This window comes from Xenopus tropicalis, chromosome 6 (genome assembly GCF_000004195.4).
Source record: "Xenopus tropicalis strain Nigerian chromosome 6, UCB_Xtro_10.0, whole genome shotgun sequence".
Lineage (NCBI taxonomy): Eukaryota > Metazoa > Chordata > Amphibia > Anura > Pipidae > Xenopus > Xenopus tropicalis.
In genome coordinates, this window is record NC_030682.2 from 112,412,430 (window position 1) to 112,440,184 (window position 27,755).

General features: G+C 36.7%; 1 protein-coding gene across 1 annotated transcript in view; it reads left to right on the forward strand.

Moving 5' to 3' along the window:
• The window catches only part of asxl3 (ASXL transcriptional regulator 3), a 73,454-nt gene that overhangs the window by 22,054 nt on the left and 23,645 nt on the right, over positions 1-27,755 (forward strand). Inside the window, exons 4-9 of the mRNA XM_004915200.4 lie at positions 3,999-4,107; positions 6,125-6,233; positions 12,686-12,807; positions 21,101-21,218; positions 22,387-22,506; positions 23,415-23,578. Coding sequence (XP_004915257.2) covers positions 3,999-4,107; positions 6,125-6,233; positions 12,686-12,807; positions 21,101-21,218; positions 22,387-22,506; positions 23,415-23,578 — 742 coding nt within the window. The remainder of the gene's footprint in view (positions 1-3,998; positions 4,108-6,124; positions 6,234-12,685; positions 12,808-21,100; positions 21,219-22,386; positions 22,507-23,414; positions 23,579-27,755) is intronic.

Below are 27,755 nucleotides of genomic sequence, written 5' to 3' on the forward strand. Positions count from 1 at the left end.
ATATCTATTACATAGATGCAAAATGGTTGGGTTTACAGGAAAGTGCTCAGCAGGCTCAGCCTTAAAGTAGTGATGGCATTTACACCAGGACACCATTGTCATGCAACATTAATGATGTCCACACAGTATTAAAGCTCTGCTTATCAGCCATGGGAGCAGCATTTCTAACTTACTTTATGATTTGTTGTTTGAGGTCTCTGTTGCTGTCTGGTCTTCTGGGAAAATGTTGTGTTCTTGATCGTGCTTAAAGGAAAAGTAACACTAAAAAATTTTAACTAAAAAAATCTATTCTACCCTCCCCCAATAATTGCCCTATCCTGAAAACCATTTGTTATTTTGAATGCTTTAGAAGAAAATACCTGTTAAACGTGGCTTCCGGTCATTTTAACAAAGGCGATACGGCGATGCAGGGGAAGTATTAGGGGAAGCATCAACTATGCGGTGATCGAGCCTAGCCTGACTCCTTCCTATACAGAAGGAAGGCTAGGCTCGATCAATCAATCGCCGCATAGTGGACGCTTCCCCTGAAACTTTCCCTGCATCGCCGTATCGCCTTTGTTCAAATGAGCGGAAGCCAAGTTTTTTACAGGTATTTTCTACTAAAGCATTCAAAATAAGAAACTGTTATCAGGATAGGGCAATTATTGGGGGAGGGTAGAATAGATTTTTTAGTTAAAAATTTTTAGTGTTACTTTTCCTTTAAGAACCCCATCTCCCACAGCAGTAAGAAAAGAAAATATCTGTGCCCTATAATCTTTAAACCCAAGTCCACTGTGGCCTTATGCCAACTCCCTTCCTGAAGAAAACTAGATTATAAATTAGGGCACAAGATTACAGATATCAGCAAACATTGTTATACTGAGTGCTCTACCACTATAGAAAACGAGAACCAAGCGTAACAGTGTTGATGCACATCTATGTATCTTAAAATCTACACTGCTGTCTGTCAAGTACCTGAGTGTCGGTACCATAGATTTTATTCTCTCTCTTTGATCTCTGGCAAGATCAAATTTGTCTGGCAGAAAGCATAATACATCTTGATTCCTGCCAAAATGCCTTTACATGATTCATAAAAGTGTGATTTAATGATATGCCATATGGCTATTTAGAGTATTTATAAAGAAAAAAGGGTCTTCCGCCTCATTAGAAAACATTTTGCTATTGAGGTGGAAAATAGTTTTTTTTTTTTGTTTTTTTTGAAATGCATTAGTGACTGGTTTTCCAGCTGCCTGCTCCCTTAGGACACTTGATGCATATATTCTGTATAAAGTATTTAACCATGTGTCATCAAGGTTTGCAATGCTGCGTATGTTTGCATGATGAATTGAAACTATTGACTATTAAAGTGTCTAAGCTAGGAATGCTAGGGTTTATAATTCAGGAAGATCTGCCAAGTATTACTTCTGTTAAATGTTTCATCTGACACTAGTAGATCATATCTTGGCAGGCTGACAGGAATGGGTGGCTATTGTGTAACAGACAATAGCAATAAGTAGTATCCCAACCGCTGTTTGTAACTTAATAAACTTGTAATTTATCACATTAAAATACCCAGTGACAAGTAATATTTGTGTAAAATTGGACAATTAACAACATAATGGACAAATTGTCCATTAGTTCACTGCAATTATTTTATTGCCTGCTTGAGCTTTATATAGTGCTTCGATATTTGCAGGTGCCTGGGCCAAAAGTTCATAGTAAGTATCTTAAAAATTTGTTTATAAAGGCAACAGGTTTACAATATTTTAAATCCCAGAAACTTTTTTAATGTATCTTTCTCTTTTACTTGTGTTCCCTATGCTGTATACAGAGCATTGTGGGTTGACATGTCATTTTGGCTACCTTAGCATTCAGATTAATAGGTTTATGAATAGCCCAGACACAACTCAAAATCTAGAGTTAAAGATACAAACTTGTAGGAATGTGGTTTTAGCCTTGTTTCATCTTAGGCTGAAGTGGAAAACGCATGAAAACGCAAGAGAATGCAAAGTCTTGCGTTTTCATGCGTATATCGGCTACATGTGCCTGCACCTGAGCGTATTCCATTCATTCGGGTGCAGGCACAAGTAGCAGGCGTTGGGCTGAATTTTCGGCAAGCGCAAAAGCTTATCCGTTATAATGGCTGCACTCACCACCTTGCCCTGCATAAGAAACCTGGCACAGAGAGAAGAAGAAAATAGGGTGAGGAGAAAAACAGGCCATGAGATTGGGGAGAGAATGGGGAGGTGGCAGTGAGGGCACAGAGAGGGGGCTTGAAGATCGAGGAACGGGAAATTTGATTGAATTGATGCTTATTGATATATATTGGTGTATGTGCATTATAAATAAATAGTGTGAATTAGTGTATAGGTGGCCATACATGGGCAGATTTAAGTTCTGATTCAGGCTCTTTAGACCTATTTGGCGACTTATCTGCCCCCTGTATGGGGCCCTCTATTGGGCCTTTGCGACAGATATCTGCCAAAAATCAGCCAAGTGTCGATTGGACAGGTGTGATTTTCCTCTATGATCAATGACAGCATTGGCTCATTGATGCTGTCCTCGCTACAACTGTTTGTATTCCTGTTGGAATGGATCTGCTAGTTTGGCAAGGTCATATCACCAAACAAGCCAGCTTAATAATGACTCTAAAACCTCAAAGGCAGTGTACCTATGTGCCCCTCATGAGCATGTTTTAAAATCCATCAGCATGTTCTGCATCATTGCACAGAAAAGGCCTGTCTGGATTTGTCCTTATCCTTTCACATTTAAAATACAATTCTTTATAAACACCTATTACAGAATGAGCTCTAGGACAAGCAAATTGGTTATGCCTAATCATTTCTTTGGTGAAGCATTAGCGTATTTGTTTGAATGTTCAAAAATGTATTAGGTTCATAATCATAGACAAAATCTCCTATTAATTATTTAATACAAATAATTATCAGAAACCATAAGCAAATTTATCTGCAGTAAAAACGCACATAGCAAATCATTGAATTGTTTAACAGAGTAGTAAATCTTCTTATGTAACCAAGAGTCAAGTTGCAGATTATTTGTCTTGTACATGTTTTATTGTATTGCAGTCGTACTAAGTATTTATTTGTGTAATAGTAAGGAGGCATCTCTACCTTGCAAACAATATCAATCAGCCCAGATTGTTGTACTGTCTGTGCTGCTCACTATCCAATAAATTTACAATTTGTGGTGGTAATTCTTCACATCGTTTCCACATTAGGCATGTCACATATAAAGAATTGCTGAGAGTAATGGCAGTTTACATTTCATTGCAACAGACGTTCCTTGGTATTTCGATAGAGAAGGGATATTGCTTTTCTTTAACCTCTTGTTACGTTGGATATAAATGATCCTGGTGCTGTTGACCCTTTGTTGGCCAAGGTTTGTCTCCCGTGATTTTGCCTCCAACTTTAAACTTTCTGCCTGTGACAGTAACTTAATTCTAGCCCTCAAAGAGAATTCCTCCTCCCCCAAGCCTGAAACATAACCACTTGTAACTTAAATCTCTTCTTCCGGGGCCTTTTCTTGCTGTTCTTTTGTGCCTTTTATCCCACTGGATACAGCTGCCCTTGAACTTGCTTTTTTCCTTCTGATCATTCATGTGCATCAGTCACATTGTCTGCTGCATTTTATAACCTCAGCTTTCCTGTGTTGTTTATTGACTGATTTTACTTAAATATTTGGATTCAGATTTTTATTTCTAAAGTACAGATTTCTGTTTTTTTATGTTTGGTTTTGTTTTTGTATGAGAAAGCATAATTATAATGCACAGACTTTTCCCCTGAAGCCTATGGAGCAGATGCATTTGATTAGGTTTGCCAAAGCTTCTCTTTATTGTAATGTAGATGCTTTCAGGCTCAGAAGAATTTCAGTAAAGAAAAGCATGAACAAAAAAACAGAGAAAAGTGCAAGAAGGCTACGGCATTATAAGACGTACTTGAGTTCTTACATGTTTTACAGTCATTTCATGTGCTTTATTTTGTTATTATCTTGCGTTGTAGTGGTACCTCTCCATTGGCTTGTCTCAATGCAATGCTTCACACCAATACTCGTGTGGGAGATGGAACCTTCTTCAAAATCCCTGGGAAGGCAGGACTTTATGCTCTTAAAGTAAGTTTCATTTTTATTAACTGACAGCATCATATATACTATATTTCGAGTGTGAAAAAAAAGTATCTGAGAGAGGGAGAGAAATGGTTTACTAGCAGATATGCTTTTTATTGGACAGATGTATTTGTATTTGGATCCTTTTTCTAATGAGATTTTTCTAAACATTTTGACAAATTTATTATCCGTGCGTTAGTGTAACCTCTGGCTTTTAATTACAAAATATATTTGTTTTTCTTATTTTTATGGATGATGTTGGTTTGAACAAAATGTTTGTTTTTTTTTTTCTTTTGTGTGCTTCCTTGTTTAGTTATGAGATGAATACACCATTAATTATACACTGTAGTTTAAATTGCAAAGTGCAAATATGCTTTTTAAATATAATAGTTGTTATGCTGATTTAGATAAAATTTTTAGCATAAATTTTAATTACAAATCAAAAGCAAAACATGTTGCATGACAAACACATAACTTTTGTCTTGCATGCCCTGGGCCTGAGTGTCTCAGACATCTGGACATATAGCAGTATGAATGATTTAAATAATACTGAGAACATTTGTATGTACAGGTATGGGATCTATTATCTGAAATGCTTGGGACCTGGGGTTTTCTCTGATAATTTTTTTTCCATAATTTAGATTACCATGCCTTAAGTCTTCTAAAAACACATGCAAACATTAAATAAACCCAATATGATTGTATTGCTACCAATATGGATTTGTGCAGCTTAGTTACCACCAAGTACAAGGTACAGGATTGGGACCTGTTATCCAGAATGCTGGGGACCTGGGGTTTTCAAGATAAGGGATCTTTCCATAATTTGGATCTCCATACCTTAAGTCTTCTAAAAATCATTTAAATATTGAATAAACCCAATAGGCTTGTTTTGCCTTCAATAATGATTCATTATATCTTAGTTGGGATCAAGTACAAGGTGCTGTTTTATTATTACAGAGAAAAAGGAAATTGTTTTTAAAAATTAGAATTATTTGCTTATAATGGAGTCTATGGGAGATGGCCTTTCCGTAATTTGGAACTTTCTGGATAATGGGAACTTTCCAGATAAGGCATCCCATACCTGTAATGTTGTATTTTTAGAGAGGAAAAAGGGAATAAATAAAAAAAAATTGGGGGGGGTAAAAATTGAGCCTATGAGAGGTGGCATTCATGTAATATGAAGCTTTATGGATAATGGGTAATCTAGAACATTTGTTTAAATGACATGGGAAACAATTTTTACTACATCATACATTCCTCCAGAGGCTCCCTTCCTGAACCACGGCACCCACACTCCCCAGTACTTCCTATTTGTGATTAATATAAGACTGAAAAGCACAGCGGAAATGGTAGCTGCCATGTTATGCTGCTTTTTCATTTCCTTTCCCTACCTCTGAGGCAACAATCACTGACTAGCGGAATCCACAGTTGAAGTCAGGACCAGAACGTCTTCATGGCCCGCCAGAAGATTAGGGACTGGGCATGAAGATGCCCCAGCATGGCCACTGCTAACCCTGCTACACTGTTCTGCCTTTTATTACAGGCAAACAAGGCAGTACAGGTATAGGACCCGTTATCCAGAATGCTCGGGACCAAGGGTATTCCGGATAAGGGGTCTTTACGTAATTTAAGTCTACTGAAAAACCAATAAAACATGAATTAAATCCAATAGGATTGTTTTGCATCCAATAAGGATTAATTATATCTTAGTTGGGATCAAATACAAGGTACAGTTTTATTTTTATAGAGAAAAAGGAAATCAATTTTAAAAATCTGAATTACTTGATTAAAATGGAGTCTATGAGAGACCAGCTTTCCGTAATTCAGAGCTTTCTGGATATTGGGTTTCTGGATAAGGGGTCCGATACCTGTATTGGTAAATACGGACCAGTAGGGATCCTCTGGAGGATATATAAAATCTGCATGCAATTTAACTGGAATGTTTGTAGATTACAGTTCAAGTAACAATTCTATTTACTGCTTGACACAGATTTTGCTATTTGTTTTTTGCATTGTCTGTCAGAAAGAAGAATCTGCTTGTCCCTCAGATGGAACACTGGAAATAGGGTGTGAGTCAGAGTTAGAAGGGACAGAAATGGCAGAGGCTAGCAGCAATGGAGAAGAAAATGAAGGTAGGTTTTAAGCCTTTGAATTACACTTGTTCTGGGAAATGACATACCATGTGGGCATAGCTCTAATATGTATGGGAAAAACTCTGCAGATAGATGCTCAATGAATTAAAATAATTGCAGTTGTAGTTGTGTTGTGATAACATCTTCTGGTAGTGCAGCTCAGTTTAACTTTTACCATTTGCCTCATTTCTTTTGCAATGTGTATTTTTTTTAATATCCTAAATTGCTCTTAGAATAACACCTCAATATGAACAGTATTTTAATCTGGGGTTTCATTGATTAAGGCATATACTTCATACAAATGGTCTTTTGCTTGGAAATGCTTAAGCAAATTATGCATTATAGGGTTCCTTCAACAAGGCTCATTTTCCTTCAGAATTGTGACAATAAACCTCATAAATGCTGTACACTTTATTCACTTTATTTAATTTATACAACTGTTAATGACACACTAATTAAAATTAACTTTCTCCTGCATATTGCCGACAGCAGTTCTCTATTGATTGGCTTACCACTCCTCAGACTGTCACCACTACAGCCCATTAGGGCTGTGGCACACGGGGAGACTAGTTGCCCATAACAAATCTCCCTTGTCGCAGTCGACTAGTCTCCTCGAAATACCATCCCATCGGCGAGTATGTAAGTCGCCGATGGGATGGCATATGCGGCGCCGCGATTTCCCCTGATATCGCGGAAGTTGCCTTGAGAGGACTGCCTACACATCAATATTACAACTAAAAAAAAAATACATTTATTGGTTCAAAAATAAAGTTTTAAATGTCCTGTGTAATATAGTAATAAAAACTGTACCATAAAAATCACGACTGAGTACCTTTAATGTTCAAAGCTCGTCACTAGTCTGCCCCACTCATTGCAGTGGTCCAGCACTCTCCCACATAGCTAAACTAACCAGAGCGCTAATTGCCAGTTCTCTTAAGGTGGCCACACACGTGGCGATCTGACGATGTTTCGTGCGACCATCGGCCACACACCGTTCAGGGCTGAAACAGCAGATAAGGAGGTAGAAACAATAGGATTTCTACCTCCTTCTGCCGATTCAGCCCTGACGGCAGATTTTGGTCAGGCGCCTTCTATGGCGCCCGATCAAAATTTTCTAACCTGGCCGATCGGCGAGTCGACCGATTTCAGCAGCTTTCTGCGATATCGGTTGACTCGCCGACATGCCATACACGCACCGAATATCGTACGAAACGAGGTTTCGTACGATATTACATGTTCGCCGTTGGGAACATGTAACATGTTCGCCGGTGGGATGGCGGGTCATGGCAACTCGGGGAGATTAGTCACCCGCGAACATGGAGTTTTGTCGCGGGCGACTCATTTCCCCGTGTGCCAGAGCCCTAAGGGAGTGCATCAGCTTCTCTCTGCCTATGGAAAGAAACTGAGGCACAGCCCAGTATGGCCCTCGGTCTAATCCTCTGCCACAGCATACCTGATTTCACAGATTGAAGAACACCATAATATCTCCAATGAGCTATTTCCCAAGATCCCTTAGGCTAATGCCCCACAGAGAGATTAGATGCTCAGCATCAAAGTGGATCGCCAGTGGAAAGGCATATGTGTAGCTTAGTTTTTCCAAATACATTTCCAGTGGAAGTTGCCTGCAAGAGGAAAACGTGAAGCAACACACATACCTTTTCACTGGCAATGGCGCATTAGCCTTATGCTGAGAGTGTACTGCTACCCCTCACTCAGTTTGTTCCATTGTACTGTACAGTGATGAATTCTGGGACTTGAAGGTTTATGTTCTTTCCATAGTGGGTGATGCATAGATGTTCTGGCAAGCAGGTCCCAAGGATGGGTTGCATTGCAGTGAAACTCTGAGTACGGGTGGAAAAGGCAAAAAAAAATGGCTTTTATGGGGGTTTTTTTTTTAAATGGAATTAAGTATGTCTGTGTTGAAATAAAATACATTAATATTTATTTCTAGAAGTTTGAATAGTGTTATGCATCTTTTCTACATAAACCCAAATGAATGAGCTCATGTCACAATGGGGGTGGGGGGCGGTTTCCTTTAAATAACTTAAGGTAACCCGAAAAGGTAATTGGAGGTTGATAAATACAAGGCATAATAACGGAAGCGTTCTTTAATAACATACTGAAATATTTGTTTTACTATAACATTAAAATAACATTTACATATATTCTAGCTCCATGAAGAAAAATGTATTTATCTGTGTTTCTATAAAGAAGAAACAGGCTTGTCTTGATATCAAAGAAGATAGATTTACCTAGCAGATGTGTCTATGAGAACTGCTTATTTGCTTGCATTCTCAAAGGTTGCAACAGCATTTGTGAAGGACAAGAAGAAGTATTAGAAAACCAGTGCTAACTGAAAATAACCAGTGGACATATAAAAGGATTATGTTAAAAAAAAAAAGAGAGAAATTAATGGATTTCAACCATCAGCTAAACTCTTTGAAATGCACCTTTGCCAGGAAAAAGTTAGATGAGAACCCCTGCTAATTCCAAATCATGTATAATGGATAATAGAGATAAGCAGTAAAAGAAAACTGTACTGATACTGTAATTGGCGCAGAGATTTGGCACCAAATGAACAGATAATCTTAACTTTGCAATTTTCCCAACATTGGGGGGAAGGGTTAGATTTATGTCTGATGAGGCACAAGGCTGGCTATTCTGTCTACTACCGAGTTCAGTGAAAACCACTGGTATAAGTTGCTTTAAGGCCAAAAATGTTATAAACACATTTTGGATCAAAAAACGCCTGTTCCAGTGTTTAAAGAAGTTATCATAGTTGGTCATCCTACCCACATTTTGCTGGTGCTAGGCTATAATAGGAAGCCACCAACTCTCAATTTTTTGACAGTCGCATTTGGAAAAACTGTTTGGAATCAATGTTTATTAATTTTTTTCAAACGTTTTCAAGTTTAACATTTCTGTGAGCAGTTTTTTTCTCAACAACTAGCTTCCATATTTATCATCAGCTACAGAAGTAAAGAAAATAGTCCCAATCCAGTGGATATTTATCATCAGCTACAGAAGTAAAGAAAATAGTCCCAATCCAGTGGACATAGTAATACTACTCTGTTTTTAAAGGAGACCTGTCACCCAGACATAAAGAGCTGTATAATAAAAGTCCTTTTCAAGTTAAAAATGAAACACAAATTCCTTTTTTTTTTTTTTTTTTTTTTTTGTTATAACACACTTATACCCATTATAAAGGCATTTAAAAATCCCAGCTGTCAATCATATATTGCTTGCCCTGCCGCTGACAATAACTTCAGCTTTCTGTTCAGCACTACCTAGATGTCACAGCACATCTCACTTTTCCCCTCCTTCCTTATCGTCTAATTGTGTAGCCAGTGCATGGGCATCAGGTCCCCCCTTCTGGCACATACACAAGATTTTGGCATGATACAAAGCTTGCCTTCATAACAGTGTCCACAAAATGGTGCCTGCCTGCTTGCTGTGATTGAGTAATTCCAAGACGGAAGGAAACAAAATTGATATTATTTATATAGTATAAGTGAATTTTATTTTGCTCAACGAATATAAAAAAAAATTGAAGTTATTTCTTAGGGGGACAGGTTTCCTTTAAATACTTTAGCTGGGTCAAGGTAATTTAGTCAACGGTCATATACCATCTAACTGTTTAAGATCCCAGTGCTTTCCTGTTATACATAAACATCTTTGATTTTTGATGCTTGTTTACTAGGTGTTTAGGCTATGGCAATGAGTCAATGTGACTTTTCTCTATGGGGCACATTTACTAATCCACGAACGTCCGAAAGCGCTGGAATGCGTTTTTTTTCGTAATGATCTGTATTTTTGCGACTTTTTCGCAGCCCTCGCGATTTTCTCGTATTTTGCGCGCCTTTTTCGTCGCCGTTACGACTTGATTGTATATTTCCCCCGACTTTTTTGTTGCCGCCGCGAAAAATTCAGAATGGTTTACCCGCGTTTACAATTGCTCAATACGAAAAAATCGCGACGGCGATAAAATAAATGCGCAAAATACGATAAAGTCGTGACGGTGACGGAAAAGTTGCGCAAAATAGGAAAAACCTGCGACATCGACGAAAAAGTCGCAAAATTTCCGTTTCCAATCTGTTTTTTTCCCATTCGGGATTCGGATTTGAGGATTAGTAAATGTGCCCCTAAGTGTAGTACCTACTATTATATGAGAAAAGAGAACCTAATATTCTGTGAGAGCAAAGATAGGTTATTAAAGTGGAGACCGTGCACTAAATAAGCAGATAAATGCCATTAAATATATCCCCTTTTCTTCTGGCATTTTTGCTGTTCTTTCTTTAGCTTTTTGCTACCTAGTTAAGGCAGACATACACATACAGTGGCTAACCCTTTAGGGTACTCGATTGATCAGCTGTGGGCCAGACGGATGAATGCAAATAGACTGACCATACATGTGGATGGCCACATTCATTTGTTACATTTGTTAAGGCTGACAACTCAAATGATTGGAATTGAAGATGATGGATTGTGAGGGTCTTGTATTCCTCATCTGATGCGCCCACAGACAAGACATATATTATCAGATAAAATTTTGGTTTCAAATGGACCAATTGCAGTCATGCAACAATAAAATAATTACTGTAATTAGATGACACCTAAAGTCATATTTAGTGGGGGAGGGTGCCAATTTGTAGGCATTGCTTAGTTAATTTATTTGCTACCTTTGGACCCTGGACTAGTGCTCTTACTGGCCAAGGGAACATTCTATAGCCGCACTGTACTGTCATCATTGATAAATTTCCTAACCGTTACTTTCACATTAATTCCCTTGTATGCTATTTGGTGGTTTGAGGCTGGGGTGATGTGTTATAAAATGCCCAACAGTCTACGATGCATGCTCCAGTCCTGGAACCGTTGGGAAATTTATTAAAAATTGTATAATAATACTTGCATATTATTTATACAAGTATTATTTGAGTTTTTTTCAGCTAGCACTGACACCACTTAGCAGTATGTTTAATGCAGTAAATACAGTTCAGTTGTAACTGGAACAGTGTCTCAGGGAATCAATGAACATAGATGCCTTACTAAAAGGATTTATGCATTAATATTGTATAGTAAAGAGATTCAGTGAACATGAAGCACATCCCAGAACATCTTGCATAAAGTAAGGCATCAAGAGATCCTTGATAATGAGAGATGATGCAACTAACGTCACTAGATGTGAAGGGCAGCGAGGCAAGGCAGCCAGCTGTGTCCTTTATATCTAGAAAAGATGGGCCCTTAGGCCTTTCTTCTTTAAACACTGTATCCACAGACGGTGACTGACTTGTGTTGGCCATCACCTTTCTGTGCAGCTTGTCTTTCATTTAAACAATCTCATGTTAGCCTGTGAATTTATTTTTACCTCAGCAAACATCAAAGTAAATTTATGGATTAAATAGGATATGCATAGCCCATTCTAGCTCTGAAACACTGTACAGAGCATCATTATGTTAACCTTGTTCAAAACATTTTCAACTGCATAAATAAAGTGGCTGCAGATTGGATAATTTGATGATTGGTCTGAATCATGTTACATCTCGATCCTTACATTTCTTTTGTCTGCAACTAAAAGTCCAGTCAATAATAGACTTAAGATCTGTAGGGTTTTTGTTTGAGGCTGTTTCTCCCAGGTTTCCCCCTTAGCTATGTTTGCATTGAGATTTAACAGTGTTGGCAAAAAACTATTATGTGCATACAAAAATAACTTTGCCTTGCCACATTGCTTAATTTAATTGTGTTCCCTTTTTCCAAACAGATATGCGCTATAAATCAGTAATATTCTTTATATCACACCAACATGTCCTGTAGCTCTTTATAAATATTATATATCATTCACACCTGTCCCCAGTAGAGCTCACACACCCTATGGCCAGTTTTATCAGAGCCATTTAACCTTCCTGCATGTTTTTGAAGCGTGGGAGGCAAATTAAACAGGGAGAATATAAAAACTCCTTGTTTCCTTGTGCCCTGGCTGAAATTGAATCTAGGACCCCGATGACAGAATCCTTGCAATAAACACTTATTAAATGTTTACAATTTAGTGACAATAGTGATGGGGAAAAAGTTATTTACTTGATTGCTTAAAAAGTTATATCCATTTATATGGTACCATAGGGAGGTATATTTTGCACCTTTCTGCAGTACAGACACAACAGCTTATTTACCAATAGGAGGGGGAGGAGTAATAAAGCCACAATGCAAATGTCATCCCCAGAGACTGACACAACCCTCTTGATTTTCTGGCAGACATAACTTGTGCTCATTGACTATTATTGCCCCATCTGCCTTTGCCCTATAGAGCATTGGAAGTCGCGCTGATGCTTTTTTTTTTCTTTTATGGAAGCACGTAGATGAATCGGTGTGTTCAGTAGTGTGAATTGGAGTTTGCTTTAACTGCTATCAGAACAGATTTAATTCTAACCTTCTATGTTTAATCTTTTCTCTTACAGTTTGCCAAAAGCAGGTATCTGAAGAAGCGTCTTCCAACCGAGACTCGAGCCTTAGTAATTCCACAGTGCAGAGCAAGCTAGTGTCTTCCTTCCAGCAGCACACCAAAAAGGCCCTAAAACAGGTAGGGGTTAATCATTGAACTTTTACCTGATCCTTGGTAAAGGTTTTGCGTGTAATGTGTTAGTCAGTGGCTGCAGGTTGGACCTACCTTTTTACTTTGACAATAGGAAGATTTCATCATAAATTATGTTTATATAGAATTTTATGAAATGGAACATCTTATTTTTTTGGCAAAGTACTATAGTATGTGGCTCAGAAGTTTTTTTGGTACTGATTAGCTGCTGACCCTTGACCCGCAGTGTAGAATAAAAGGAAAATCTTTAGCCCTTGATACTCGGTTGTACATTTTCTTGGAATAAACCCTCTTTTAGCATCAGCAGTTGATGTTTGAGAGGCCACTCTACCAAGCATTCTCCCTCTCTGTGCCATAGCAGGTGAACATTATCCTTGTTTTACAAACAGTAGCTTGCTATTTGTTAAACCCATTTACTAGGGGCCAGGTGGGAATTTAATGGCCTTGACCTAGAAAGGCTTTGCCCAGTGCAAGGTAAAACATTTTAACTATTCTACAGCACATGTTGCTAACTGTCAAATTTTCAGTGTTTTGAAAATCCATTGTGTGTTAAAGTATAAAAGTCAGCCTGCAGGTGCTAAAACAGGTTTAACATAATGATAAATTGCCAACAAAAGATTTTTTTCACATTTTAGTCTTTATTTTATGTGAATGTGAGTTTATATCTGCAAATAAAATCTCTTGTGCGGTGTGGTGAAATGCTAACAACATATTGTAACAGATGGATGAGCAGAGATGTAGAACTCATTTTGCTGGAAAATTGTTTGATCTACTACCAAATAGATATTGTTTGTGTTATATAGTGATTGTGTGTACACTTAATTTAGTGCATTTAATTTGGATGATTAAGTTACAAATCCCCAGAAGAATTGCTGGCAGCCTTTGTTTAGTTATAAAGGGTTATGTCTTTTTAGCTCTGAACATGCTGGAATTTATGGGGTATCTTTGAGGGGCAGGGTATGGGTAATATCTATATATGTATTAGTTCCACAAACAGTTATATGGTGCATATAAAGAAATCCAATTAAAGCATTGTACCATACCAAGCAGCAGAGGTGTATCAGTGCTCCATGACTCTGAAACCGTAGTTGCCCTTTAAATGACTCATTTTAGATTGTCAGCTGCTATAAAGCTTTCTTTGCTAATCTATTTTTATCACTTTTGCAAACAGAAAACTATACAATGTAATAATAATTGAAATCATGCTGTACATAAAAACAGACCCCTTTCCCTTTTACAGATGACAGTTAATACACCAGGGAGTTGCACTTCATGCCAGATATAATACATCAGTGTCCACTTTTATATAGAAACAGCTGTAATCTTAGCCGCTTGCAAATTGAATGGACCCTGAGAAAAAGACCATGCACTACACAATAAGCAAGTAAATGAAAATGTTAAAAGATGTGCCTTGTGTTAAAATTTAATAGGGATTGTTCACAATCAAATAATGAATACTTGCATTGGTGGCAACACAAACAATAGCTTTTTATTTTTTAGCGTTATCATACCATTATAAATAATAATTATATAATTAAAAAACTATAGTCTGTAAATATACTATAACTATATTCTGTCACTGTCAATAAAATACTTCAGAGAAGAGGTAATGGCACACAAAGTTATTCTGGCACTTTGATGCTGCTTTTTTCAATAGTCGAAAACTGATTATTTCTATCTAACCAGAATGTGCAAATATAGGTACAATATTTTTTATTTAATGTATAAATATATTAATGTTTTTCACTTATTTAATATAAGAGAAAGCTAATTAATAAGGCCTTTGACCATTGCTTGTTTCCGTGATTAGATGTTTTAAACCCTGTAAAAGTGGCATGATATGGCTTGACTTTGCCTATGACAACTCCTATTGACTTCTATAGAAACTCGCCAACATTTAAACGCAAAAAAACTCAAATTGAGAAAAACTTGACCATTGATAAATCACCCCCTAGCAGTATAAAACTTTTCCCTTCCACATTTGATCATCTATGCACTGGTTATATAATAATCTACTTCCGTTTCCTTATCTGCCCTGTTTATCTCAAGAAATACCAAAAAATAACAACCTTTTTGTGATTAAAACAATAAGCAAAAAGTATATTTGTCACAGGCCTTTTCATTAAACTCAAGTTGAACAAGGGAATATAACATCCCTTTAACTGCTTGCTATTTACTGATTTTAAAGGAACAGTAACATCAAAAAATTAAAGTGTTTTAAAGTAATTAAAATATAATGTGCTGTTGCTCTGCAAAAAAACTGGTGTTTTTGCTACAGAAAAGCTACTATATAAATAAGCTGCTGTGTAGCCATGGGGGCAGCCATTCAAGCTGGAAAAAAGGAGAAAAGGCACAGGTTATATAGCAGATAACTAGTAGATAAGCCCCATATAATGAGGGTTTATCTGTTATCTGCTAAGTAACCTGTGCCTTTTCTCCTTTGAATGGCTGCCCCCATGGCTACACAGCAGCTAACTTATATAAACTATAGTAGTCTTTCTGAGGCAAACACACCAGTTGTACCAGTGCAGCTCAACAGTACATTGTATTGTTTTTACATTTATACACTTTCATTTTGTGGTGTTACTGTTCCTTTAAATTGAAAAACTTGCAGATCCTTTATATTTTAAATGAATGCTTTTGCTTGCCTGGAAATGTCTGACAGCCAGTTGGATCATTACAATTTAGTCATTTGTTCCTAATCTTTTGTGTCCTTGAGGTGTGAAAATATGCTGTTCGTTTTTGTAACTCGAGACCCAACTGGATATTTTCTAGACATTTGTCTTTTTTTTTTTTTTATTATTTTGTATAAAGAAGTCTGATATTTACTTGTATGAATAAAATTGCCATATCTATGTTTCTGTTTTATGGTGATAATGATTAATGTGATGTGTTGTTTGAAATGGCATGCGCTTTTAGCAGAGGTTTTATTCTGAGCAGTGAAACAATGATTACCTCTGTAATTTACAGTTTGTTCTATGCATCTTTATAATTGGTTTGATGTTACAAAATGTGCAATAAAATCAGAGTTGTTGCAATACAAATAATAATAGAACCATGATTGAAGTCAAAGCCATGGTGAATTCATTCTCTTTTTATGATTCTACAAAATGAATGACTGTGCCGTGTTCTTCTTTTCCACTGATTTACTTTCAAAGTACATTGCTCTGTGTTTCTGTTATTTATTTAACATGGAAGAAATTCCTCAGCTAGTTTGAGCTCTTATTCATGTGGCTGGATAGATTGAGTTCCAACTGCTTTGTTATGACTTTTTGTCTTTGATCGGTTTTGTATTACATTTCAAAGGTTATCTTACATGTTGGGAGTTCCAGGATATACCGGTAAATGAACATTTTCTTTAAACCTGGTTTTAAAATGAGAGGTTAACACTACAAAATTGTGTCTTGAAAGGGTTAAATACGTATAAGCCATTTATGATTGGTCTATGATTTATAATATTTATTTTTGTACTATATTTTTTTGTTGAAAGACTGTTGTGTTGTCAGTGCTTATCACAGGTCCATAAAAATAACTGATCTACAACATAATAATCTAGCTGTCAGTATAGTCTTGGGAATGTTAGGGTTTTCTAATGAACAGTTATTCTGTAAGTAATGTGTTTTTTGGTTAGCTGTTTCCCTCTGTAGCTTGAAAAACATTTGTCTGTTCTTTTTTTATTAATCTGTGTGAGTTTTAATATGTGATATTTCATTATGCTGTATTGTTCCTTAGTTACAGTGATTCTGACAAATACATTGATTTGTTGCTGCTTATGTTACAGCTCTAAAGCTCTAATTATCCCTCGCTTGAAGGATAAAGCACCCTATTCCTATTTATTTAGAACTAGATAATGCCACATGTGGCAGTTTGTCTGTGTTTTGTCTCTTCAAATGCCCCAGAGAATTTTTGCAAATCACTTTATTACTATTATCTGCTATTTATATAGCCCCTACACATTTATGGGGCAATTTATATTTATATTGTTCATCATTTACAACAGTCCCTGCCCCAGTCCACAACCTACCACTGGCAGCACTGATTGTGCGTGGTAGTCGTGGAATCTTGGAGTCCCCGGGCAGAATATTTGATAGTTGCCCTAGGTTTTCTAAAAAATATGAAACTTGCAAGTGTTTAACGATATATAAAGGCCTTGCGTGAAAACAAAAGCTTTACAAATGTGAAATTTCTGAAATTGTTGGTGTGTGACTGTGTGCCTATTTTAGTGTTTTTTTTTCTTGCCTCACTATTGTAGGGGACCCAGTTTAATTAAGGGAATTGATTATTCGTTTCTGACCCACAGGTTAAAAATGTTTGTTGTAGGTACATAAGGAAAGTATATTAAAATGCATCAGTTGAGTTCTTAAGGATGATTTTAATGATTGCATTCCTTCACTCAGTTATAGGATTTTGAGGACCTTGAAAGTATGGAAATATTAAATGTATTAAAATACTTTTTGTCAGACTTGGAGCTCAGAGTCTGGATTTCCCTAGGGCATATACATAATTAACCATGCGTATAGTTTGGACTTTTTGGTGGGTGGGTGAATGTAGTGCTTCAGGGTAGCCTTCAAATTTTTAGGGACCCAGAAGTGATTATGAGAGACAGCTGTAATATATACCTTGTTTATTATGGTTTGCATTTGCTCTATTAAGGACTGTAAAAAGGAACCTAAGAAAATATGATGTTTAGAATTGTATTTCTTTAGGATGGTTGCTTATGAAAAACACATGGTAACAAACTGAAGTTGCTTTTACATTATTGTTAAGGGGAGTAGATATTTATTTTTTATTTGTTCTGCATATTAGAGCAACTGTCATACAATATAAATGCCTGTGTTTTTGCAAGATACTTGGTTAAGTTGGTAGATGAACGGACACTACTCTCTGGATAAAATGCAGAGTAAATCTGTTGTTGTTCTTGGTGCTTCTTACATATTGCCTTCTGTAAATGAATCTTGAAAAAATTCTTCCTGATGGTTAGCTTATTGGCTGCTAGATGCGACCAAATTTTGCACTAGTTAAGTACGGTATTAGCAGAGCTTTTGAAAGGTTAGCACATATTTTATATCAGACTATTGTCTCTACTAAACTGATGTTTAACCTGAATCATTTGATCTCATACATTAATACTGTTTTATACTCTTCAGATTTTTAATATAATAGGTAGATAATATTAAAATGAAAATGTTTTGGGTTTTTTTGCCATTAGAATATTCCATTCAGAATAACACAGGGAAGTGCAATCTTGTTTTAATAGAATTGCCTTGAGCTTCTACAGTTTTTATTTGCATTTTTGTTATGCCTTATTTTAATAAACTTTAATTACTTCTTCCTTTAAAAGAAATTGGATAATATACTTTAAAACAAGGTGAAGAATTAAAGGGATACTGTCATGATTTTTATGGTGTACTTTTTTTAATTTCTATATTACACTGTTTACATAGCAAATAATTCACTCTACCATTTAAAATTATATTCATGAACCAACAAATGTATTTTTTTTAGTTGTAATATTGGTGTGTAGGCGCCATCTTAGTGCATTGTGCCTGAGTCTGAGCTTTCAGAAGGAGCCAGCAAGTAAATTTGTGTTCCTCCTTTTACTCTCGTCTCTCTGGTACCAGTGTTTTTTTTTAGCTTGAAGATCCTAAGGCATTGTGATTAGTGAAATCATGTATTTTGAATTTAATCTGTGTAATTTTTGGCCTCCGTTACGCACAGGCCATGCCCTCTTCTCTGCCCCCATCAGGGTATAAATATGGGAGAGCTGGGAGGTCTGATGCTAAGCAGACATGAACCTACCTGCTTTGGTCAGTCTCTTTTTCAGGGGACCTAAATATAGTCTGGAATTGAGCTTAACATTGGTTTAGAATACGTTTTCTCTCATTTAATTACTAAAGAGTATTGTAGGAATAGGCTTTATAGTATTAATCGGATGATAGGGACCATAAATGTTAATTTATTTGATGCACATTATATACCTTAGGGTAGCTATACATGGGCAGATTTAAGTTGCCGATTTGAGTCCTTGATGCTGGTCCTGATCTGCTTGTGTATGCGGACAGCCGATGAATCTACCCAACCAATATCTGGCCAAAAATTGCCCAGGTGTTGATCAGACAGGATTGATTTTGCTTTGGATTGGGGATTGTATCGGCTCATTGATGCATTCCTCACTCTGAAGGTCTTCTCCTATTCCCACCATGTAATCTAAAATCGCCCACCTTAGATTCACATACCGGGGAAAAGATATTCTCGTTTGGGATCTTGCCAAATAAGCGAATCTTATTGTCTGTGGCCAGCTTAAGATTGAGGTATAACTAACAACAAACAGGTGCTTATAACTAGAACTCCTAGTGTGTTGATTGCCTCACTTGAGGATCACGGGGACCTCTTTTTGGGTCCTGGCCTAGGTTAACAATCCCTGTTAGAACCAAGGTAATCAAGTTTTTACTCCCGGTTTCACCCTAATGGTCTTTTAGACTGGTTTCCGTCTTTCATTAACTTGGACCCTCGAAGTGTGACCAGCCTAAGCGTTTGGGAACCTATACTGTAGAAAGGGGTAGGGGTGTATTACTTCTTTCTTACGCAGGTAACCATATATTACAATTATATGAAAAATATATATAATTTTATAATATATATTATTTTAAAATGTAGTGTAGTTTTCCCACAATGTTTGTTTATGTATATTTCTAAGACATAAAAACAGAAAGATAGATTTTTTTTTTTTGCCCATGGTGTGATCAAGGGAAGTATTTAATGCCTCACCTTAGATGCCCCATATGCCAAGCACTGGCAACATTTTAAGGTTAACAGTCATTAATGTTTTTACTAGAACTGGCCCACAGTGGACTTTCTTTTGCCATATTACTAGTACAAAGTTCCAAAGAATATCCATCTTAAACATTAATGGTACTGAAGTGTTGCAGTACTCTTTACTGAATCTCTTGCATATAACAATACATATGGGGTCCAGAAGTTGATCTTCATTGCATTAAAATAAACTGGCAGGGGGTAATTCTTTTTTTCTTTGACAAGAATAAGATCAAATTGTTGCCAGGATGTTTTTTTGAGACGGATTTTGGGTGGATTTTGCTGGGTATTTGATCACTCTGATCTGTAAGCGTTTTGTAACTGCATTTTTGTTGCTTCTACTAGCAGTTACACTTGTCTAGGACATATCATTTTCTATAGAGATACCAGAAGCATTACAAGCGATTGTGGCACATAGAAGTTGCTGCATTCTTCTTCTCCATCCAACCATAAAAATGAATAACATGAACATCAACGCCACTAATGGGAACAGCTCTTTTCTTTTTTTTTTTTTTTTTTCTTCTTAATCTGTGCCCTGTAGTTTATTTAACCAGATTCATTCCCTACTATAGGGATGCCTTAATGTGGCTTTTGTTTTGCTATTGCTGTTATTAGACATCAATAACAATTACATTTTTAATCTCAATGGATTTGTAATTATTATGCTGGAAATCTACCAGATCCACCACAATAAATTAGTCCCTGAAAATATAAAAGAACACTAATGTAGTTTTATTTGGTAAAATGCAACATTAGCCTTCTAAAGACAAAGGAAAGACAGAAAAGGACTCCACCTTTTTTCTAAGGAATATTTTTTTTTCCCCTTCTTGAGATTATCGCGCAGCCTTCCTGCTGGTGCCTCGAAGGTTAATCTCTGGAGTCAAAACAGACAGAAGTGCTGCGAGTATTCTGCGATTAGGAGCGATCCTTCTCTTTCATAGCAATAAACGATTCCTGCCATGTTCAGTGATTTTTGTGCAGCACTCCACACGGCTGAGCGAGTGCATCAATACTGTAGTCCTTACATGCTGTACATACTGATGACACTCTGTTTAACTTGATTGACTGAGCAGGCTACCGGAGCAGATGCACCTGCAAGAGATGTGCACACACATATTTCCAGCCTGGTTTCTAGCACTCCTCGCTTTCTATTTGACTTGGAAATCATGGTCTGAAGTCCTTGATGTGGTGAATCTGAGGTAGTACAATCGGCTACAGATGCCTTTGTTGTCATAGGCTGTGATGCAAATGCAGTAATGTGCTGTCTTGTTTGCCTTTTGAACTACAAGTTTTAATTGTGCTTTTTCTAAGAATGTTCAGTGCGTAATTTATGAGGTCTGGCAGCTGCAAGGCAGATACAAATGATGTGTTGTGAAGATATTTCATGTATTGCTTACACAGTGCTTGTGGTAATGTATTGCTGGCTGATACTGGTTAACCTTACACTGTATTCTGTCTCTTTGTTTAGGCTTTGAGGCAGCAGCAGAGGAAGAGAAATGGGGTCTCTATGATGGTAAACAAGACTGTTCCTCGTGTCGTCCTGACACCTCTTAAGGTGTCTGACGAGCAGTCGGATTCACCTTCAGGTAAAGAGAGAGCGAGAGAGAGGACTAAGCAATTTAAGAGATACCAATGCACAGGCATTGTTAGGGAAAGACAGTGATAAAGGGAAGGCTGCAGAACCACGGGCTATTTCAGCTTTCCTCTTGCCACTGAGAACTGATAAAATGCATGTATATAAGCTATCAATATTTCCATCTGCCTCCTTCCAAGCACAGATAAAAATAGGTGTTAAAATGCAGAATGTCTTGCAGAATGGAAGGACTGCTGCAAATAGATGTAGAAACCCTGGCTTTTGTAATTTAATAGGAGCCCACATGCTGGGCAAATGTCTGCAAATATGACTGTTACACAGTATTTATTCTTTTGTTTGATATTAAATATATTTTTTTGTATCAATAAAATAGAAATATAACATTTTATATGCCTTTATAGTCAGACTGTTCTTAGTTTGGACTATTTTAGAGTGTATTTGGTTTTGTTCTCTTGAATGTTTTAGTCTTTCTGTTTGAGTGTACCAGCCTTTTAAGCTTTATTGACTTATGGGAGTTGTAGTTCAGTAACAGTTGCTTTAATTTCTACCAACTGAAAGAAATGTCCATTGTTACTGATACTGTCCTGGTGTTTGTATTGTCCCTTTAGTTATAATGGTATTAATCATGGTTACTTTTCTGAGTTCTCTCAATTGGAATGGGAGTTTTGTTTACAGATTTCAACACTAGGGGAAAAAAAAATCACTGTTTCAATTGCAGAAAATCTTTTTTCATGTAATTTTGAAAGAACTGAGTGAATCTGCAATGTAACATCACATGCAGAGATTATAGAGCCCTTACTGGGTTAATGTTGATAATTCCAACTTGTGAATAATTTCAAAAGCAGGGTACAGCCTGCCTCTTTGGGGTTTCTCTTCAAAGCTCTGCATTAGCTGAATACTATCTCTCTTATCTATTGTAATGCTCAGCAAGTTATTGATTGCATTCATATCTGATTCAGCTTTCTACTCTTCCTTTTTCTCATGTGTTGAAAGGGGTATTGCTGGGAAAAAAAACAAGCTTTGAGCTTGTTAATAGGGATAAGTGTTCTGTTACTAACTTGTGTTAGTGATATAATAACACAAATATATATATATATATATATATATATATATATATACACATACATACATATATAAATAATATACTTTATTGCTCTAAGGTTCTGAGTCTAAAAACGGTGAAGCAGACGGTTCTGATAAAGAAACTAAGCAAGGGCAAAAATCACCTCCTGGCAAACAAACAAGTCAGCACTTAAAGCGGCTAAAAAAATCAGGCTTAGGTAAGTAGAATTGTTTATTGTATTTGTGTGTGTTTGTATATATTTTGCTGCTTTTTTACTATTATTTTTTATTTATTTCCTTTGTGTCAAACTATGGAAACCCCGGCTTGGTTAAGGCCATAATTGTGGCATATTTTCATTAGGAGCCAAATAAATGCCACTTTTGTTAAATATGTCCTGTGTTTGAACTTTTAACCAAAATAGTTTGTGTTTGTTTTTTCATTATAAAGTACTAATGAATTGCTGTGTTTTTACTGGTATTTCAACAACACAGAGGCCCAAACAGCCCCCCACCAGCCTACTAAATAGGCATTTCTACAGCCCCCCACCAGCCTACTAAATAGGCATTTCAACTACACACAGGCCCAAACAGCCCCCCACCAGCCTACTTAAATAGTGACTGTCTATGGCATCTTGCAGCAGCTCTTTTGGCATTTGCCAGAATCCACAGATTGCCAGTCCAGGCCTGCTGTCTTCTTCATCAGCTTACAGGCTGAATAGACAAAGAGCATTTGAGGGGCCACACACATTATTGGCACTTTGCTTCTGTTCTTATCATTCCTGCAAAGAGCACACATAATCAGAGGTGCAGCAATGGAAGAGGAACTGTGTCTCCTCTTTAATTCCTCATTTGCCAAGGTGCCATGAACTGGGCAAAATGGTGAATCGGCAGAAAAAATTTCAAACCTCTCTTATTCCCAAACTAACCAATACATAGATATTGGACAGGATTGGCAGGCAACCATACACAAAACAACATTAATGGTACACGTATGGCCAACTTAAAAATCATAAAATTTATTCAGTTTTGGTTTTACCGATCTACATTGTCTGCTGTTTTCTGTCTTTCTAAAAAAGTTTATGTATTAATCTCAACTTTTTTTTTTTTTTTTTTTTTGTAATTCTAGGGCATTTAAAATGGACCAAAGCAGAGGATATTGACATAGAAACTCCGGGATCAATTTTAGTGAACACTAATCTGAGGGCTTTAATAAACAAGCATACATTTGCTTCTTTACCACAGCATTTCCAGCAGTACCTTTTGCTTCTACTTCCTGAAGTGGACAGGCAGGTGGGAATGTTTAATATCTCCCCTTTAAAACTATGAATTATGTCCTACTATATAAATGTAGCAGTGCAGTTATGGATACCTGATGCTTGCAGATTTTGTTATTTGATGGCAGGCCACTTGACTGATGGAGCAAACTTTATCAAGACATATTAACTCTCATAATAAAACAAAATAATAATTTGCTCCATCGCTGCTAGACATATGAGACATAGAAACATATCTTTATATGGGCAATCCTGATCCTCCTCCCACCTATTATTGTGTGTAAGCTTTTCTAATGTTATGAAGACAACCCTATCAGTCACGTGCAGACATCCAAATTTGTTTGTTAGCCAAAAATCAATATAAGTTGTTAGTGCCCATTCTACTGCAGTACATGATCCATAAAATGCGGGGATTTCATGCTTATATCAGACAGGCTTGTCACCATAAAACCGGAATGCTATAACCAAAGGCTAATAAGTGTTTTAAAGCCTTACATTTAACGTAACCTCAACGTTTACTTAAAGTGGACCTGTCACCCAGACATAAAAAGCTGTATAATAAAAGCCCTTTTCTTTTATTACCACATCCATACCCATTATAAAAGCATTTAAAAATCCCAGCTGTCAATCATATATTGCCTGCCCTGCCTCTATGCCTTAGGCATAGAGGTGTGGCAGACAGTTACTTTCACTTTCAATTCAGAACTTTTTAGATGTTGCTGCCCTCCTCACATCCCCCCTCCCTCCTTACTATGTAATTTTGTAACCAGTGCATGGACATGGGTATTAGGTCCCTCCATACTGGTACAGAAACAAGATATTGGCAGAATGCAATGCCTGCTTTGATAACAGTGTCCACAAAATGGCCCTGCCTGCTTGCTGCAATTGTGAATTCCAAGGCTGAAGAAACTAAGATTAAAATAATTTATATAGTGTAAGTAAAGTTTATTTTGCTTGAAAACCACAATAGAAAACAATTTGGAATTATTTCTTAAGGTGACAGGTCCGCTTTAAGATTTAGCTTTTAGTATACTATATTGGCCAGTAGGTGGTGAGCGATTGATTCCAGATACCAATACTGTATATAATTATTGTCTGTGAAGAATACGGTATATAAAAAATATGTTGAAAATGCAAGGTTTATTTTAAGCCTGTTAAAGAAAGGAAATTGCCCGATATGGTTAACTTATGTTCCCCCACATAATTTAGTTTCAATGACAAAATATATAAACTTACATAGTAAATTATTCAATCAATGATGTTGCTAATTACATTGCATAAGACATTACATACAACCTGTTAGATATGACCTGCGGCATCATGTACCATTGCACACTGACATCAAGAGCTGTAACAGTAATCAACAAAATGCAGTACAACAAAATAGTTGTTCTTGGACATTTATTTTAAATAACTGGCACACAAAAATGGTTTTATATTTCCAAAAAAAATCATTATAAACAATTCCAGCAAAGCGTTAAGTATTTTGTGCTTAGTATGTACCAGAGTAATTTTGGCCTATTCTTTAAGATTTACTCAAGGTTGTTGGTTTGCGTGCCATTGTAGGGCAGTCACCTTTTCTTTTTTCTTTAATTTTCTTAGTAAATTAGCCCTATTTTTTAATTTTAATGGGTGGAATTTAGTCTCGTTATTTAATAAATTAGAGAATGGGTCATTTTGCATGGCAATGCATTTTGCTGTAAATCCATTTGAGGACAATCTGAAATGCATTTGACTACTAGAAATTTAAACATAACTTGAAGACAGATCATATTTGACAGTACAAAAATATTTTGCATAGACAGCAGCTAGTCATATAATGTGTGGTGTTATAATGTACTGCTAAGCAATAGCAGTTGTATACAGTACAATTGTTTGTATTTAGTTACTGAACTTATAGTTGGTATGTACAGTGTAGAAAATATACTGTTTGTTAGAATTACTGAATATGCATTCATTTTGGCATATTTTTTGTTCATATATAAATCAAGTCTGGCTTACTTAGGTGTGTTAGTGAGAAGTGGTGTCATGTAAATAGGAGAAGCTTTGACCCTCACGTTTTGTTTCCTGGTTACGACTGCGGTCAATATTCTCCATGTGGAACATTTCCAAGCAGCCTGTATCCACAAAGACTAATACCCTTATCACTCACCTTCCTTCTCTGCAGTGTGAAACTGTTGCCAAAGCACAGCCAACAACAGCTCTGAATAGGATAAATACATTCTTCCACAAGGTGTCATTAATTCTATTTGAATCCATTGTCATTGAAGCTTTTTTACTTCCATAACTCTCTATTCATTTTAATTCCTAAAACACAGCATCACTAATACTGCTGTCTAAAGCTGTTCTTTTCTGTATCTTTGTCATCTCAAGAGGCTTTGCACAGTGAATTGCCTCATGATGTACTGAATATTTGCTAAGTGACTGTAAAGGCAATGCCCAGCATTTTGTTACTCGAGTATTCTGTAGCTCCTTTTATTTCAATGTTTGAGTTCCCTAGATCCATGCAGTGCACCTGCAGGTCAGGCAATTGAGGCTTTGGGAACGTAGCAGTCACAGATTCCAAGCTATTGTCCAACTACAAAGTGCTCAGAGTGGCCTTGTCTGACATTGACCTAAATGTGTATACTGATATATTGTGTAATCTACTGCACTTTTCCCCATACAAAATGCAGCATTAAAATTCCTAACATCATAACTACTGCCATCTTTGCAAGATAGTTTGGGTCATTTTTAGGCATTTTGACAGATGGACATATTTTTTTTTTATGCTAACTGGTTGCAATAATTAACACATAGAAACCAAAAAAAGTGATTTTCAAGGTTGAAATGTTTAACAAAAAAATATTAAGTAGTACCCTGAGTGTTTTCCTGCATTTTACACATTTTTTTTTTTTTGCGGTCCCACCAATTTATAATAAATTTCAAGAGGTGTTTTTACATAACAATTTTGTTCTGATGTTATTAGTGAAATGAAGAAGTTGAAAATACTAACCAAAAGAAATGCTATGCCATTGTTCTGTCTATAGTCAATCACAGTCAGTGTTCCCCCCCCATACAGACATGCACAACTTATTACTTACGTTACTTTTACGTATCACTTATTACTTTAGGTTGTGCATGTGACTGACAGAGAGGTCTTACACATGCCCCCCGCCCCAATAGCTTAACATTAAAGAAGTACTGTAGTGATGTACGGGCCAGCCCCATACCAGTGGGACCCAAGGGTCGGTTGGGTTTGGGCCAACCTCAGTACATCACTTGCGGGTCAGGGGCGGGTTCGGATTCAGCTCACCTTCCCCTCCATCGACCTAACACTGCTGGTAGCCACTTCTGGCTTGTGAATTTATAGGCGTGCGTCTGATGCGCCCCGCCCCTTTTGTGACATCATTGTGGGGCGGGGCAGGCTCGGGTCTATAAATATAGGGGAGAAGCTGGGTGGGGTAGGATTCAGGTTGGGAGTGGGCAGGTTATGGTTTGGTGCAGGTTGAGATTTTCTATACCCGAACATCACTACTGTACTACTTAAACCTTGTCATTAACCCAGTAAATATTGTATTTCAAAGTTAAACTGACTCCTATGCTTATATCTTTTGAATACTTGAAAAATAAGTTGCTTTAACAAATATCCCTGATTTTACATTTTTACGGGGTTCTACTGTAATTAAAAACCAAAAAAAAACATCCAGTTAGAAATGTTCATACAATTCTGCAGTCTAAACCATACATAAACATTCCTTAAAGGGGACCTGTCACCTTAAAGGGATACTGTCATAATTTTTATGGGGTATATATATATATATATATATATATATATATATATATATATCAAACTCAACAGTAGAAAGCACTCACAGCTACAGCATCAATCAGGTCAGTGATTTATTTCAGCATACCATCTACGCGTTTCGATCACCACAGGATCGTCATCCTGATGACGATCCTGTGGTGATCGAAACGCGTAGATGGTATGCTGAAATAAATCACTGACCTGATTGATGCTGTAGCTGTGAGTGCTTTCTACTGTTGAGTTTGATGTATTTTTTTTGTCAGCACCCAGCTTGTGCCCGATACTGGTGAGTGCCGATTCTTTGCAAGACTATATATATATATATATATATATATATATATATATATATATATATATATATATATATAATATATATATATATAATTTTTTTTTTTTTTTTTTA